Consider the following 17,615-nt stretch of genomic DNA (forward strand, 5'->3'; position numbering starts at 1 on the left):
CTTTGATTGGAGGTATTTCCTTGTTCCCACTCCTTAATAATTATTTTCTTTAATAGAAGTCTTAAGATTTCCAATGCTATTTTGTAAGGTTACTTTTGAAATAATAGATGTCCATGGTTGTTTTCTACCAACTTGAGCCTAGATTAATGGTGCTTAAGGTATAAAAAATTTAATGTATGAAATAACTTCACTCTTCAAGTCAATCAGATATGCTTGATCACTATTTCTTTCTAGGAACTGAAATTGGCTAGCCTTTAGGTCGAGAAGGGCTTCAGATTCTAAACTACTTTATTTTCTAGAGCAAGTATGATTGCTTTAATTATGGGAATTAAATAGAAAAAGTGTCAGTTGGCAAAGCAGGAGAGAGAATTCAAAATTTTTAAAGTAATCGTTAAAATTCTGTTCAAGAGGTGTTGACATTAAAAGGAAAATAGAATGAAATCTCAGTACTTCAAACACTACAGTCCTAACAGTTAACTTTTGTGATTCAGTTTCCAGGGAGTACCAGTTCCCACAGTTATCTTAGGTGTAGAGAATCAAGCTAACTGCCTATATTAACTATAGCATGTGTGCGTACTCTGTGTCCAAGGAAATAGTCACATCCAGCACGCTCACTCGGGTGCACAGATGAATTTCCCAGGGGTTTCTCCTTTGTCATAATAGCCACTACTGTTGGTTAGGCCTGGGACAACTCTTTCAGTTCTCATTTACAAAACTAAGGCATTCTTTTACTGGGGGATTCACTGAATGTCATAGTATTCTGTATAGAACAGCAAACAGTTTTTATTTGTAGCAATCTAAGATTGGGGGATTTGGGCTGATGGGGAGAGGAAGAGACTTGAATCATATTAAGTGTGATCATTCTTATGGGAAATGGTTTATCTCAACAATTTTGGTTGCATGCGTTAAATAAAGAGTGGTAGCAGCTCTCATACATATAACCTGAAAGAGATCAAGGAAAGTTGGAGTATGTAAAAATATGAATATTAGTATAGTTTAGGACTCTTTTTTTTAAGATTTTATTTATTTATTCATGAGAGACACAGATAGAGAGAGGCAGAGACACAGGCAGAGGGAGAAGCAGGCTCCATGCAGGGAGCCCAACGTGGGACTCGATCCCGGGTCTCCAGGATCATGCCCTGGGCCAAAAGCAGGCACAAAACAGCTGAGCCACCCAGGGATCCCCTAGATTAGAACTTTTCATGTGATGTGGAAAGACTAGTGAGCTCAATTATAATGTATAAGGTAACATTTTGTATACTGTATGAAATCAGACACTGAATATATAAATAATCTCCAAGGAGAGGAGTAAAGAAAGATATTCTGTGGAAGACAGAAGCATAGCATTGTAATTTAAAACAGTATTTTTCCAAGTATACATCATGCTCAAATAGTGGGCCATGGAATCAAGTTGCTATGACAAAGTTTTTTTTTTATTAGTAATCACTATTAAACTTAAAATAGAATGAAATAGAATATACCAGAGTACATCATATATAGTTAGACTAAGGATTTTGTATAACTTTTGCTTCAGTTGTATACATACATGAGTATAATTGTAAATTGTTGAGTTCCCCAGTCCAAATACTTTGAAAGCCACATGTTTCAAAGAAGCGGAGGCATGGAGTGGATGCATGAATCCCACTGTTGTGATCAAAACAGTGATTATATAGAGTCTATTTATATATGGTTCATTGCTGGTAAGCACAGTTGGAACCAATGGGACACACGCAAATACATTTTTTACTGTTGGAGGTAAGATTAGTGGCAAAATTGCCTTGTATGTTTTGATTTAGTTCAAATAGCTATACCACTGTTCTGTTAGGAAAAATTGCTTTTATTTTTTGTCTTCCATCATTCACTTAGTTTGCTACCATTTTCTGTTTTGCCCAGGAGATTGCATCAACAATTTGAAAGCTATAAAGAACAAGTGAGAAAAATAGGGGAAGAAGCACGGCGTTACCAGGGAGAGCACAAAGATGATGCTCCGACTTGCGGAATCTGTCATAAGACAAAGTTTGCTGATGGGTGTGGCCATCTCTGCTCCTACTGCCGCACCAAGTTCTGTGCTCGCTGTGGAGGCCGTGTGTCTCTGCGATCCAACAACGTGAGTGTTCCCTGAGTGTGCAAGGCACTCTGAGTGCAGAGGGAAAAGCAGTGCACCTCCCAAGCAGAAAACACATGCGTGTTAGAAAGCACACCTGGGCATAAATGTAGACGTTCATGTTCCCCGTCCCCATTTTCTGTTTTTCATGAGGTTCCTAGTAGTGGAGCAGTGATAAAAACAATTCATAAAAAGGTATTTTCCATATGTATCTCAATAAGCAATTCCCATTCAAAACCCACAGGTTATCTGTGGGAGTAAATTTTCTGAGGAGGGTAGTAAATATATATTTAGTATCATGAATTATAAAACTCTTGCAAGTATTTATGCCCAGTTCTTCTTGTAAAATGAAAAAAAAAGTTTCATTTCTGCAACTGCTTCAGATTGAATGAAAGTAAAATATAAGGTAAACTGCGTGGCATTAAAATTAAACCAAGATAATATGTATGAAGCAATGATGAGCTTCTGTGAGAGTAATTTCCTATTTATTGTCACAGTAAAGTAATGTAGTGCTAAGTTTCTCTAATGGAAGTTATTTGGATATTTAAAGAGTATGTCAAAACACACTCTTTTAAATTGGGGGGATTTTTGCACTATTTTCTTCTCTATTCCTCTATTTAGTTTCATCCAATGAAGTTTCCTTGTTTGGCTTAATTAAATAAGAGCTGGTCTTCTGGTAAGCCAGTGCTTTAAATATATACAATCATATTTAGTCCTCTTAAATATGATTATTGATGAAGTACTAAATAAATTCTAATAATTTAGAATACATTTTAATGTACTTTATTATAATCCATATCATAGTACAGTAGAATTATTTATAGGGATGGCTGGGTGAGTTTTCTTTGATATAGATCTGCAATGTAGTACAGAACAGTTAAGATTATCATGTACCTGAAGAATTCCCAGTATTTCCCTAAGTTATTTCATATATTATTTAATTACATACGCAATTTAACATAGTACAAAGTTATATTTAAAAATAATGTGGAAGCTGTAAGCGCTTTTGATATTTTCCTAATTGAGAAAATCATAGTCAAAATCAAAATCAACCTCCCTATCACCATTGTATTCATTGGTAGTGTATTTGAATTGCAAGTAGGGTATTCTAAAAATCTCTTCCAGTGGAATTAAGATATTCAGTAAAATAGATCTATTGTATATTTTAAGGTGAGCCCACTGTTATCTTCGTGGCCTTGGGAAGATAATTAACTTCTCTGAACAACAGTTTCTTTATCTATGAAACTGGATAATAATAATTACTGTATATGATTATTATGATAATTAAAATCTAGGTCTTTATGATATTTATTTAATTTTTCTTTAGGTACTATTCTGATTAACAAATAAGTTTTCCTCCTAAAATTTCTTTAGTTAATTTTCATATGTTATGTTAAAGCTTTTTAAAACAACTTTGGGTTAAAATAGCACCTGGCACATAAAAAGGTACACAAGACCTGTTTGTTAATTAGTGTTCTTAAGTGCACTGGTTTGAAATGAATTCTCACAGATGAGACCTGGGCATGATAGTTAAAGTATTTAACAAACCATTTGGTATAGGGGTACTGTCCAATTCGAAAGGTATGGGCAATAAGTAGTAGTGTGCGAATCAGCAGAGTGTAACTACTGACAGAGAACTTATGTTGTTGAATGTTTTTAACTTTCTACTTATAGGTTTGAGGAAAGTTGACAACAATACAGTTAAATATTGATATATTACAATTACTTGGGTTAAACTCATGTTTAAAAGAAATTGAGCTAAGAGGTACTCTGCTTTGGAGTAGACATCCAAGCCTAATGGGGTCAATCTGTCTTTACTAAACTCATCCCATTTGCAAAAAATATTCAGAAGAACAAAATAAAAGAAAGCACTGCTTTAATCTTTAATCAAAAATATATTCATACAATAATATTAATAGTAATTAAGATTTCTTTCTGAATAATGTTTTAAATATACATGTAATAATCCAAGTTCTAAAAATTTTGGAAATTATAGTACTCAATTTTTGTATCTTCTTCTATATACAGGATCTGTATGTATTCATTTTCAATGAAAGCTTGAACAATGAATACTTTGGGGCAGAATAAACATTTACTTTTTAAAATAACTGTGTTTTAACAGTTTAAAATAATACATGATTGTTCTCTTTAAATCTATTTATTATATGTGCCTTATTTTTTATTTTTCTCTTCTTCTTTTTCCTCTCTTTTTGCTCTGCTTCCTTGGATGCTTTCCCAAAGGAGGACAAAGTGGTTAGAATCCATGCTTTCTTTTCTATCATTTGTTATTATAATGTTGTGAACTTTATTAAGTGAATGTTTCACCTAGTCTTGCTAGTCACTATAATTTCACAAAGAAATTATGTGCTAGGAAAAGCTCATCCCCTGTTCTCATGGAAAACAAATAAATAAAATGAATATCTAGGGGCATTACAGAGCTTTATATTAATAGGTAAAGTATGGGTAGTTTGAGTTCATGGGAACAGTGATGTTTTAAGTCATTTATAACTTAAGTCATTGTGAACCAATTTGTCCTCTTAGCTTTCTGAGTTTTGATGATGATTCCATCTGCAATATGGAATAAACTCATTGGAAAAACAAACTCCAATAGGTTGTACCTTTCTCAGCACTCAGTAGATGCATAGGCAGGTGATTTGAAATTTTATTGCAGAAGAAATTGAATATACTGGTTTAGTGCCAAGAATGAGTCAAATTAAAATCAAAAGCTCAAAATAAAATGATTTTTCTATGGAACACAAGTGGCAGAGTTGTCCTACTGAATCACATTTTGCCCCCTTTTTCCTCTCTCATGCATAGAAAATACTCTCTAGGGTAGTAAAAGGTCACTTTTCACTCTTACCAGCTATAGAAACCACAGAGGCTAGACTTATGAAGATAGGATCCAATTGGAATGTTCAGTCAACCTGTCTTTTGTACGCAAACTATATAGTTTCACTTGGTGTAAATTACAATTTCCCCAAAGCTCAGTAACTTCCCAATATGAGACTGAGGCAATGAGTATTTTGGGTTCAATATATCAACTCAGCTGCCTTTCAACTGTTTTAAAATTTAAATGTTGTATACTATAGTGCATACATAGCAAGCACGACATTAAGCTGAACATTAATATTTTAATGTTGATGCTAATATATGTTCATCAGTTTTTTTTCTCTGAGAAAAGAATCAGGTTGAGAATTATATAGGATAGTTAGTTTTCACTAAATGTGTTTGCCTGCACCATTGGTGACATGTGAGATCATCTTAGGGGGTATTATTTTAACATATTAATATACTGTATTAGAAAAAATATCAAACTAGAATATCACACCTTTGGTTTAATGAATATTACTTTGAGTTAATCTGCATTTGAAATGTAGATAATTTTAAATTACTTTAAAGAATAAACATTTAAGTAAATAATAATGCTGGTGCTTTATAGGCCTGGTGGTATAAGGCTTCAGTTACTCTTCTAGGGCTGGGCAGATTCATTGTCGCTTGGGCAACACTTCCCGTAATGGTAGGTTTTTTTGTACTTATTATGATTACTGACTGTGTAATGAGCATTCAGGTACATTTTGTGGTTCTCAGGCTAAAAATGGAGTGGAAAGACCTATAAAATACAATCGCTTTCAGTTATTTTCTTTAATTAGAATGCTTATATCTACCACTTATTTTTAAGTACTTTGTCATAATTTCATTGAAACCCTTTTCAGTCTGTTGAAGTTGTTCAAGGAATTCCCATTTGAATCCAAGGAAACTGAAACCAGATTTTGTTTTAGTTGAGTTAAAGAGAATAACCGAATAGTAAACAAAGTGCTTGTTGGTTCTTTTCTTATTTCTCTGAGCTCTTTTATTTTTGGTAAAGAAATGATAATTTACAGTGTATGTGTTGGTGTGAGTGGAAAAGGAAGAGGAATAAGGGTAAATAAAATGTTTCTAAAAACAATCTACATCTTGGTCAATAAAATAATAAGGAATTTTGCTTAGTCTGTTAAATTGGTGAATAAATATGACTAAAATACTAGTGTGTATGATATGAAGCCTAAAGATAGCTAACATATAAATATGCCTTTTATTAAGTCCAGCAAAAAGTATTAATGATCATATTTTTTGCAGACTGGCAGTATTTTATTTTAAAACTTCACTTAGCCTGAATCACCTCCCTTAATAACTTGAAGGATTATGTACTTGCTTATAAGGAAAATGGCTGTCATAATCACTTTGCAATTGACACATGTGATAGCTTATAATAGGAGAGTGTTTTATATAAATGCATACTCTCATAGGTAAGATTATGGTTACTTATTTCCCTGAAAGCTCACTCCCATGCCTAAATATATAGGAATAGTGTAGAATTCCCCACAGTTTGTTTAAATTGCTTTTGACTTTGTTTTTACTCTCTATTTGGTGCTGGAGTATGAAATTTAGGTAACTCCTTTGATAACATGAACACTTTGTTGTTGGTAAATCAGCTTCCTTGAATCCTCCAAGTTAAATTTCTTTGGGATTTCCCATAAATTTTCATCAGTATTTCTTTTTTGGTTGGGTGAGAGGGATTGTTTTACAAATATAGAAACTAAAAATGAACTTGCTACACTTCTAGTTAATCTTTATTTTCACAAAAAGTGTCAGGTTTTATAAGTTAAGAGTGTAAAAAAAATAAGTTAAGAGTATTTTATAGAAAATATCAGCAATACCATGAAAAACAGAATCCTACCATTTTCTCATTCTTCTCAAATGTGAAAACTGCACATGCCTACCTTTAAAATATCATGTGTAAAAAAAACCAGATAAACAATAGATAAAAAAACAAGCAAGTTAATAAAATCAACCATTTTAAAAAATGACTTTCATGATTGTACTAAATGTTTATTTTTATTATAAAAAATCTTCTGAGAGTTGTCCACATTTAGTCCATGTCATGACAAAGAATATGATCATAGTTTTCAAACTTCATTCTTTTGAAAAAGTGAATGTTAGAGTTTGCCTGGGCTCACTTTCCTGTTCTTGATATTTTTGTTGTTGTTGTTTTGTTTTTGTTTTTGTTTTTGTTTTGTTTAATTTGATGACTGCTTTTTTCTGCAAGAATTGTTCTCTTATTCTTCCCAGAAAGATAATACGGGCCTAAAGTTTTAAAATACAGACATATAGACAAACGTTTCAATAAGGAGATGTTAGGGTGCCTCAGAGGAGAACTTTGAATAAGCAGTTTAGTTGATTATATTTCTTTTTTTATTTTTAAGATTTTATTTATTTATTCATGAGAGACACAGACTCATGAGAGACACAGGAAGAGACACAGGTAGAGGGAGAAGTGGGCTTCATGCAAGGTGCCTGACATGGGACTCAATCGTGGGTCTCCAGGATCATGCCCAGTTGATTAGATTTCTCAAGGTATTTCTTATGTTGTTGTACTTATCCTTCAGGGGAGTAACACATCAAGTTGTAAAAACTACTGTTAGGTAATTCAGAAAGTTGTAAATTTTTTATTCCAAATTTGTTCTAGGAATTCACTATACTATTTTTCAAGGGCACGAAATCTTTTTTATTTATTTATTTATTTATTTATTTATTTTTGGTAAGTGGATGTAGAGCCCAACATGGGGCTTCAACTCAAGACCCTGAGATCAAGACCCAAGTTGAGATCAAGAGTTGGACACTTAACCTACTGAGCCACCCATGGGTGCCCCATGAGGCATGGAATCTTAATCTCTTGCTCTTAGCATTACCATTTGGGAATGTTTGCTAATATTCAATGATCATTAGGAATTTTGTAATCCAGTCTTGCTCCACCCCAAAATCATTATTTAATGCACTTATAAAACTTGTTTCAGGAAATTGCAATTTCACAAATCAATGTTAAATACAGATGCTAGTACATCAAAAGGAGTTCCACTCGAGTATAGTAAAAATAGTCCCTGTAGTATAAGGAAAAGAGCTGCAGAGAAACAGCTTTCAGGAAGCTAAAGACTAAACCATGGGTGAATGCTCTGTTTTTTGTGAACATAAGTTGATAAATATCTTGTTTATATACCTAAGAGTTGAGTTATTGAGTCATTTAATAGCGCTATGATTAACATTTTGAAGAATTGACAAATTTCCCTAACAGCCTTACAGCAATGTTTAAGGGTTCCAATTTTTCCACACTCATTAATACTTGTTATTCTCTGTTTTGTTTTGTTTTGTTTTGTTGAGCCATCATGTTGCACGTGAAGTGACATGGTATCTCATTGTGCTTTTTATGAAACTATTTTTAAGTGAAAATAATCAAACTGGCTTGATATCTCTAAGGATTCATTTTGATTTTGTGGATTTAGATTCTTACATAAAAATGCTTCCACGTTAGCAATTTCTTGAGAAAGCTTTTTTTCTTTAAAGGCTAGCATATTCATAGTATCAGAAATTCAGTTTCTTTCTTCTCTAGAGATTATGTCCCTTGTGTTAGAATTATATATGTACTTATTAATCTGCATGAATCAGAAGAGGAGTTCTGTCAAATCTAAGATACCTTAGAATCTAATATCTGCTGTCTAGACTAACTATCCCGAGGGTACACAAGTAAGAGATTTTTTTTTATTGCCATTTGACTGGTTTTTAAATATGCAGAAAGAACTAGCAGCTTCAGCAGATTTACCACTCAGCCACAGGCCCAAAATTAACACACAAACTGAAGCCCAGAATGTAAAGGACTATTCTTTTTCTGTGTACAAGATGTTTTCTTGAGTGATGTGAGCTTTTAGTAGCATGTAAACAGTTATACAAAAAGACTAAGTAACAACCAGATTTTTTGTCATCAGCTACTCAAATTTCATTATATCCTTGATGGCTGCCATCCAACAGATTTCATTAGCAGATAGATTCTCTATTATTGTTGCAACTAGTGGGGAGTATATTATTAGTCACAACTAAAGCCAATTTTTCTGTGATATTACTAAAGCCACTCTAGCTCTCTTATGGTTGCTGTTTACATGGTATATCTTTTGACATCCTTTTGACTTTACCTACTTTTATCTTTGAATCTAACATGTCTCATATTAATAGCATATGCTTAGGTCTTGTTGTTTGTTTGTTTGTTTGTTTGTTTAAAAGACAGCCTGACAATCTCTGCCTTGTGATTGGATTTTTAATTCATTTGTATTTAATATTATTATCAATATGATCGTATTTGTCTCTTATTTTCCTTTTATGTACTTCATTTTTTGTTCCTCAGTTCCTTCTTTACTGCTTTCCTCTGCATTAAATGAGTCTCTTCTAATCATGTTTTAATTATGTCAGTGATGTTTTTCAATACATTTTCTGAGTTAGTAGCTCTAGGGTCTCCAATATACATCTTAACTTAAAAGAATCTAATTTTACACTACCTTACTTCCAATAAGAGATATAAATAAATACTAATTCTATATAGCTCTATTCTCCTTTCCCCCCTTTATGTACTATTATTTTAATAAATTTTATGTCTATATATGTTAAAATTCAATAATATATTTTTGTAATTATTACTTTATATAATTATATAATCTTATGTATTTTAATGAAGCTGAGAGAAGAAATAAGAGCAAGCATGTATTTATAGGATTTGTTATATAATATTCTTATTTACTATTTTTGATTTTCTTCATTTCTTCCTGTGGATTCAAGTTACCATCTGGTATTCTTTCTTACTCCAATGCAACATTGCTTTCACCCACTTCCTTTATGCTGTTATTGCCAAGTATATTTGATTTCCATATGTTGCAGGTTTGACAATACTAGTATTTTATTATTGTTTTATACTATTTTTAGAATCACTTAACATAAAGAAGAAATAGGAAATAATACTTTTATATTTACCTATATAATTATCTTTACCAGTTTTTGTTTTGTATGTGAATTCATATTATTGTCTAATGTCACTTCTAGCCTTAAGAATTTCCTTTAGTGTTTCTTTACAGTGAATTTAATGAATTCTATCAGCTTTTGTTTATTTAGGAATGCCTTTATTTCACCTTCATTTTTTGAAAGTTAGTTTTACTGGATGTAAGATTCTTGGTTGACAGCTTCTTTTACTTCTTTCAGAAGTTCAAATATATCATCCCACTGTCTAAGACTTCCATTGTTTTTATTTGAAGTTAGTTATTAATTTTTAAGAGTCTCTTGTACATGATCAGTTATTTTCTCTTGCTACTTTCAAACTTTTATCTTTCCCAGCTTTTGACATCTATTATTATGTGTACCTCCTAGTATGTACCTCCTAGTATGGTTCATTGAGCTTGTGGATATAGTTTAATGTTTCCCATAAAATTTGGGAAGTTTTTCAGCCTTTATTGCTTTGAATTTTTTTCTGCCCTTTTTCTCCTCACTATTGCCACTCCTATTATACATATGTTGGTGCGCCTAATGGTAGCCCACATCTCCCTGAGGTTCTGAACATTATTCATCATTGTTTTCTCTCTTTTCATCAGACTGCATAATTACTATTGATCTATCTTTAAGTTCACTGATTCTTTTTTCTGCCAACTTATATTTAATGTTGAATCCCTATAGTGATTTTTTTTTATCTTGGTTATTGTACTTTTCAACTCTAGAATCATTTTAGTTTTTAATAATTTATGTCTTACTGTATCTACCTATTTGATGTGACACTGTTAGAACTCCCTTGATTCATTAAACATGGTTCTTTTAGTTCTTTGAACATATTGATTGTAGCTCATTTAGTATCTTCATCTGATATTTCCAATATTTAGGTCCTCTCAAAGGAGTGTTCTGTTTTCTGCTTTTTTTTTTCCTGTTAATGAGACACACATTACTGTTCCTTTGCATGTCTCATAATTTATAGTTAATTCCTGGTTGTTTCAGGTAACACATTGTAGCAAATCTTTCTGTGGTCCCTTTCCCCCCTCCTGGGGTTTCTTATTTGTTTGCTTCATTTTTTTGTTTAATGAGTTGGCAGTATTATTTCAGTGAAACCTGTTTCCCCTGCAGTGTGAAACTTCTGATATCATTAGATGTGGGCACAGCTTTGGAAATGTACATATCACTCTGACCTCCTCACCACCGGGGATTATAGTGTTTTTAATCAGCTGTCTTTGTCTCCCTCTTTCCTGATCTCCTTGTTAAGCTTTTAGCTATTCTGCTTGTGTTGGATTCAGTCTTTAAAGCTTGCTCCAATTCCAGGTGCTTCTTATCTGGATCTCCCTATTAAACTTCTAGTTTGTGTATTGTTTTACTCACTGCTCTCATAGAACTATCAGCCTCCTCCTGTGGTTCAGTACCATTGTTCTTAACAGTGATGCTGTGCTTGAACTTTTCCAACCTCTGTTCCAAATAAAATCAGTTCCCTTGGGGGAAAGCTACAAAGCTTTTCTATGATCTGCCTTTTCCCCTAGTCAGAACCTCTGTGCTACTTCTCTGGAGATGGAGATAGGGACAGAAGCCTGCTTCTCTCAGATAGATACTCTTGTTCTATGAATGTGGCACTGGATGAAGTTAGCAACCTTTGTTCTTACTTTTCCTGGAATAGAACCTCTGCCCTAAGAGCAAGCTAGGACATAGATGATTGAGGTTCAGTAATCTTGGTCTGCCACACCTGCATAGAACTTCAGTACTACAATTGGGAAATGAGTAGAGGAAGGGAACTCCTAACCATTCAATTACACTTGCCTGGAATAGAGCTTCTGCAACAGAAAGCCAGAATGGGGGAGTGAGAAATGAAAATGACCTTGTCCTCTGGGGTAGATACTGTAGTCCTTCTTTGGGAACTGGTGGTAGGTGGGAAAACCTGTGTTTTTGGATATATCCCCCCAGAATAAAACTTCAGTCTTGCTGAGCTTGTTGAGGGAAAGGAAGGGAGTGAGTTGTAACTCAAATGCAACAGACTTTCACTGTTCTTATGGGGATTTAGTAGATTTTCTCGAATAAACATTTCTCCATTTTCTACATGCCCTTTGGACAACTTCAAGCGACTTTAAATGGATTTTTTTAAAGTAATTTTCACTAGTATGGTTGTTTTACCAGAGAGGGAGTCTGCAGAGCACCTCATATCACTATTCTAGAAGAATCTTGATAGTTCTGTGTTAACATTTATCCATTCACTAATTCATTTATTCATTTTTCCCAGTCATTTTTAATTCATAGGTTTTCTCCCATTAGCAGCCTTATATATAATGATTTTTCAAAATTAATTCTCACTTAAAAAATGCAATTTTATAGTGATAGATGCCAAAATGCACTCTTTCAGTTTAATTTAATATAAAAGTTACTTATTATTTGAGCTTATTATTTGCATATTCAGATTAACTGTGTATGTATCAATGCATAATAATTTTTATCTAATATTATATTGAATAAAACAGAATTCCCAAAAACTTCCTCTTTGAGTATAGGATGACAACCATCTGGAAATTCTATCAATATCCATACTCAAACCTTTTAGTGCCAAAAGTATCATGTGCCCATTTGCTTACAAGCCTTGAGATCATGACCATTTTTCATATTCTCTTTATTAGAAGTGTTTTGGAGATATCTTCAAAAATTTGTAAAATATATTTTAAAATTATTGGACTTGTTTTGCAGATACTTAAAAAAATTTTTAATATGTTCTAAATCTGGTAGTCATAACTTGAAGTTAGACACCTAAATCTTAAGAAATCGTTTTTGTCATATATTCTCTTACTATGGAATTTAATAAATAAATATTTTGAGTAATTTGTTTTAGTGTTTTATATACATATGGGCAATAGAATGTTTTCACACATATAAACTTCAACACAAGTATTTTTTCAAAAATTCCATTTAAATTGCTTTAAAATGTTAGAAAACTAAATTTGTGCATTTACTTTATAGATGTATATGTTGTAAAATATTTAAGTTTCATAAAAAAATCAATCAAATGTTTTTATTGACCAATGAAGTGCTGTTGCAGCAAATTATATGTGTAAAAGTAGAAGATTCATCTTCTATTGGGAAAACATTACACTTCTGGTCTCTGCAATTAATTCTAGGAATTTGAAAATGTCTGTGTCTTTAAACTACATAAAAAACTCAGAAGACCAACAGTGTCAGTCCTTAAACATAATATACAATTATATTTTTTTGGTACAAGCTAAACCAGATAGGACAATCACAGTGGGTAGATGCACTTGATGGGTAGTATCATAGGAGGTTTAATGGAGAGCAGTAAGTCAAGCCTCAGATTGGTGATGGAAATAGATGATCATAGAGGCTTCTTGTTTTACTCAGAGTTGTTGATGTTTTCCTTGTTTGTTGTTGTTAGTCCTTACTTTTAGACATGGTTTAAAAAATTTATTACTCATTATAATTATTTTGTTTGTGTGTCATAAGAATATCTCTTCTCAAATTTATATATTTTGGTTCTTGAAATTTACAGTTGCTAGATATGCCTGAATTCTTATTAGATATCAAAAGACCATTTATTGGGAGTTTTGTAGAGGTTATTCATGCATCAAATGCAGTTTGGATTAATTTACAAGTTAACAAGACTATTAACATGTTTTGATACTTTTGTACCCATGCTTAGTTTCTATCAATACCAAAACAATGTTGGTCAAGTTTTCCAGCTGACAAAAAGTAGTTTACCAAATGCGAAGATCAACTCAAATTCATCCCCCACATGAAGCCCTCCCTGAGTGTCTCAGGCAGAGTTAAGAGTTAGGTCTTTCTACACCTTTTAACTTTTATTATAACATGTTCTATTAATTAGTGACTTCCTTCTAGGTGTGGAAAGAATAAATATTACCTTGAATACTCAGTGATGAGCACACTACTTGACACACACTAGATACCCAATTCATGTTTGTTGGAAAAATGTGAATCAAATGAAATAACAAATAGGTTCTCTTAAACTCTGACATTTTATATGTCTATGAAATGTTAGCTGTGGAAAATCATTCCTAGAAACTAATGTTTAATAACTATGTGTTTCTTAAATACTAGATAACAAGGCCAAATTCTTATGCAGTTTATATCAGAGATTCCACAAACCCTTAGCATTTGTTAGTGTCAGCCCAGTTCAGTTGTTTTTAAATCATCCTTCTTTGACCATACATCACCACTGAACTATTTCAGGAAACAATATCAACACTGTCACTTAACTCAACTTTTTGTTTCTATTTACCAGAATAATATGTTCTTTTCTTATTTTTCTTTGAGTTCTCTCTTTTCTTGGAGATTAAAGAACCAAAGACTATCCTACTTTTATTGTGGGTTGACTATACATCAATACCTCTCTTTTTACCCTATATCTGACTCTGTGTTCTCCCTATCTTTGTTTTATTTTCAGTTTGGTCAGTAGTAAAAGTTGGATATAAAGATGAATTATAGGACATAGTGTAAAAAATATAATAGGGATTATATAAAATAAGAAAGCATATACAGGCATACCACATTTTATTGTGCTTCACTTTACTACATTTCACAGATATTGCAATTTGTTGCCAGAAATTGAAGATTTGTGGAAACTCAATGTCAAACAAGTCTATCAGGACCATTTTTTTAAATAGTACCTGCTCACTCAGTGTCTCTGTGTCACATTTTAGTATCCTTGCAATATTTTAAACTTTTTACTGTTATATTAGTATGGTGGTCTATGATCAATGACTACAATCACTGAAAACTCAAGTGATGGTTAGCATTTTTAGTAAAAAAGTGTTTTTTAATCAAGGTGTTAATATGAATTGTGGAGGTTTTATTCAAGTAAATTTTCTCTAATTTTTAAAAAGATGTTACTTATTTGAGAGAGGAAGAATGGGAGAAGGGGCAGAGGGAGAGGAACCAGCAGACTCTCCACTGAGCATGGAGTGCAATGTAGGGCTAGATCTCAGGATCCTTAGATCATGACCTGAGCCAAGTCAAACACTTAACTGACTGAGCCACCCAGGTGCCCCAACTGATTTTTGTAATATTATATAATAAGGCTGTTTCTTAGAGAAACACTTGCTTTGATTCCTCAGAAAAGTTCCACTATTTTCAAATGAAATTTTCATTCAGATTGATTGAAATTCCTTTTCTAAATTTTAGTTTTAGATGAAGAAGAAAGCTTTCATTTTCTCTTAATCCAGTCTGTCAGTTTTCTGAAAGATAAGCATGGTACTTTGGGAAGGAAGTTATGCAGCAGTAGTTCAAGACAGAGTTCCTTGGTTCTTCTCACTAGCTTTCTGCCACTCTGATTCTAGCATGCCTGTTCCCCTTTCCTTTGGCAATATCTTCAGTATCATTCAGGGATTGAGATTTCTTTTCCTCCAAGTATTCTGTTGATTATACATGTCTCCAGCCACTACAGGTGCTTCTGAGCTTCCAAGTATCCGTAATAGGTCAGAGTTCTAATTGTCCTAGAAAATAGGGAGGCTGAGGCTTCCTCAGCCTGGCAGTGAATGTGTTCACAGATGTTTTTTAAGCATTCCAACTTTACATGTACAAAATCCAACTCCTGGTTTTACCTTCCAAACTAGCTTATTCTATAGTTTTCTTCACTGCAGTAAAAGGCAACTTCATTATTCAAGTAGCTCAAACAAAAACTTTGGAATCCTCCTGACTTCTCTTTTTTTTCTTGTCATATATTATATCCCCATTTCTAAGGAACTTTTGTTGCTTCTGTCTTCAAAATATATCCAGAATGCAACCTCTTCTTACCACCTCCACTTCTGTTGACCTGGTACAAGATCATCTAGTCTGAATTACTGCACTGCTTTCCAAAATGACCTCTCTTTTCTGCCACCTAAAACTCCACTCCCCAGTCTAAGCTCAACTAGAATGATATTTTAAAATATGAAATAGATCAGGACGCCTGGGTGGCTCAGCGGTTTGGTGCATGCCTTTGGCCCAGGGCGTGATCCTGGGGTCCTGGGATTGAGTCCCACATCCAGATCCTTGCATGGAGCCTGCTTCTCCATATGCCTATGTCTCTGCCTCTCCCTCTCTCCTCTCTCTCTCTCTCTCTCTCTGTCTCTCATGAATAAATAAATAAAATCTTAAAAAAATATGAAACAGATCATATTACATCTCTGCTTAAAACCTTACAAGGACTTCTCATCTCATTCAAAGTAAAATCCAAAAACTTTGCAGTAATATTCAAATTCTGTGTGATCTGTACCCCACATACACACTCATCATCTCCCATTACTCTCCCACCTGCCCACTGTCTTCTGCTTGTACCTTCTTCCTGTTCCCAGTTCATAACAAACAAAAACATGCCTAAATTCCTAGCATAGCTGTTTCTTTTCCTGAAACATTCTTCTCATTATTTACTCCTAAATTCCTTTGATCTTTGCTCAAACAAGACCTTCTCAAAGAGGCTCTTTCTAATCACTCCATTTAAAATTGTTGGCACTTCCTCTACCACAGAATATCCTTTCCCATTTTTCATCTTTTTCTCCATATTACTTTTACCGGCAAGAAAAGAAATATATATTAAATAATATATAATATATATTAAATAATACATGTTAAGTAATATATATTAAATAATATATATATACACACACAGAAAGACACATAAACACATCTCTTTGTTTGTTGTGAGTTCTATGGAAAGGAGGTTTGTTTTATTTTCTTCAGTATCCCTAGTGCCACCAACAATGAATGACACAGATAGGCAATCAGAAAATATGATTTATAGATTTATGAGTATATAAATATATGTATCTATGGATATCTATCTACCTGTTGGTTCTGTTTCCCTAGATAACCCCAATATAATTTTGTATATATCATGTAGGTATACCTAGATATATAACATATAATATATACCTATCAATCTATGTGATTCTAGGTGATATATATATAATGTAATATATAATGTAATCTGTAGTATGTTTTTTAATGGAATCTCTTATGAAATGTTACTATATCAAACATCAAATGAACAACTGAAGGAATTCTTCTCTAATGCATCTTGAAATTATCTTGGAAAGAAAAATGTTTGGATTATGTCAACTCACTGTTGAACTGAAAAACTTTTTTAAGATTTATTTATTTATTTGAGAGAGAGAGAGAGCAAGTACAAGCAGGAGAACAGGCAGAGGGAGAGAGTTAAGGAAAGGTAGAGAATCTCAAGCAGACTCCTCCTTGAGTGCAGAGCCCATGTGGGGCTCAAACCCATAGCCCTCAGATCATGGCCTGAGTCCACATCAAGAGTTGGATGCTTACCTGACTAAGCCACCCCGACGCCCCTGAAAAACTTTTCCATTGGTGAAGCAAGGTATTGTGTTAGAGAAAGTGAGGGAATTAGAATTTGACTTGTCACAATACAGTCAGTGCAAATGAACGAAAAAACACATAATTTTATAATTTATTTTTAATTAGCTTAACACTTTTTAAATGTTCTGCAAAGTAATTTCAAATTACACTATTTCATGGACCTGTATCCTCACTGATAGTTATGCTAGTTATTATAGACAAAATCTTCTTAGATAGAGATTAAAAGTGTGGCCAGAGAAGTTTAGTGTTTTTCTGTACATCAAAATGTTGACAAGATGTGGTTGAAAATCCAGAGTACCTGCCTCAGAGCTTGTGGCAT

General features: G+C 33.1%; 1 protein-coding gene across 17 annotated transcripts in view; it reads left to right on the top strand.

Annotated features, from left to right (window-relative positions):
• Positions 1-17,615, top strand: part of RIMS1 (regulating synaptic membrane exocytosis 1) — a 473,974-nt gene that overhangs the window by 196,918 nt on the left and 259,441 nt on the right. For 15 of the 17 annotated variants that reach the window (XM_055330491.1, XM_055330492.1, XM_055330500.1 and 12 more), the window contains exons 3-4: positions 1,894-2,107; positions 4,346-4,357. In XM_055330491.1, the coding sequence (XP_055186466.1) occupies positions 1,894-2,107; positions 4,346-4,357 (226 nt within the window). Of the gene's footprint in view, positions 1-1,893; positions 2,108-4,345; positions 4,483-17,615 lie in introns of those variants that run through there. The other 2 variants (XM_055330508.1, XM_055330509.1) reach the window with 2 other exon arrangements.

Source organism: Nyctereutes procyonoides, unplaced genomic scaffold, assembly GCF_905146905.1.
Source record: "Nyctereutes procyonoides isolate TBG_1078 unplaced genomic scaffold, NYPRO_anot_genome, whole genome shotgun sequence".
In the NCBI taxonomy this organism is placed as follows: domain Eukaryota; kingdom Metazoa; phylum Chordata; class Mammalia; order Carnivora; family Canidae; genus Nyctereutes; species Nyctereutes procyonoides.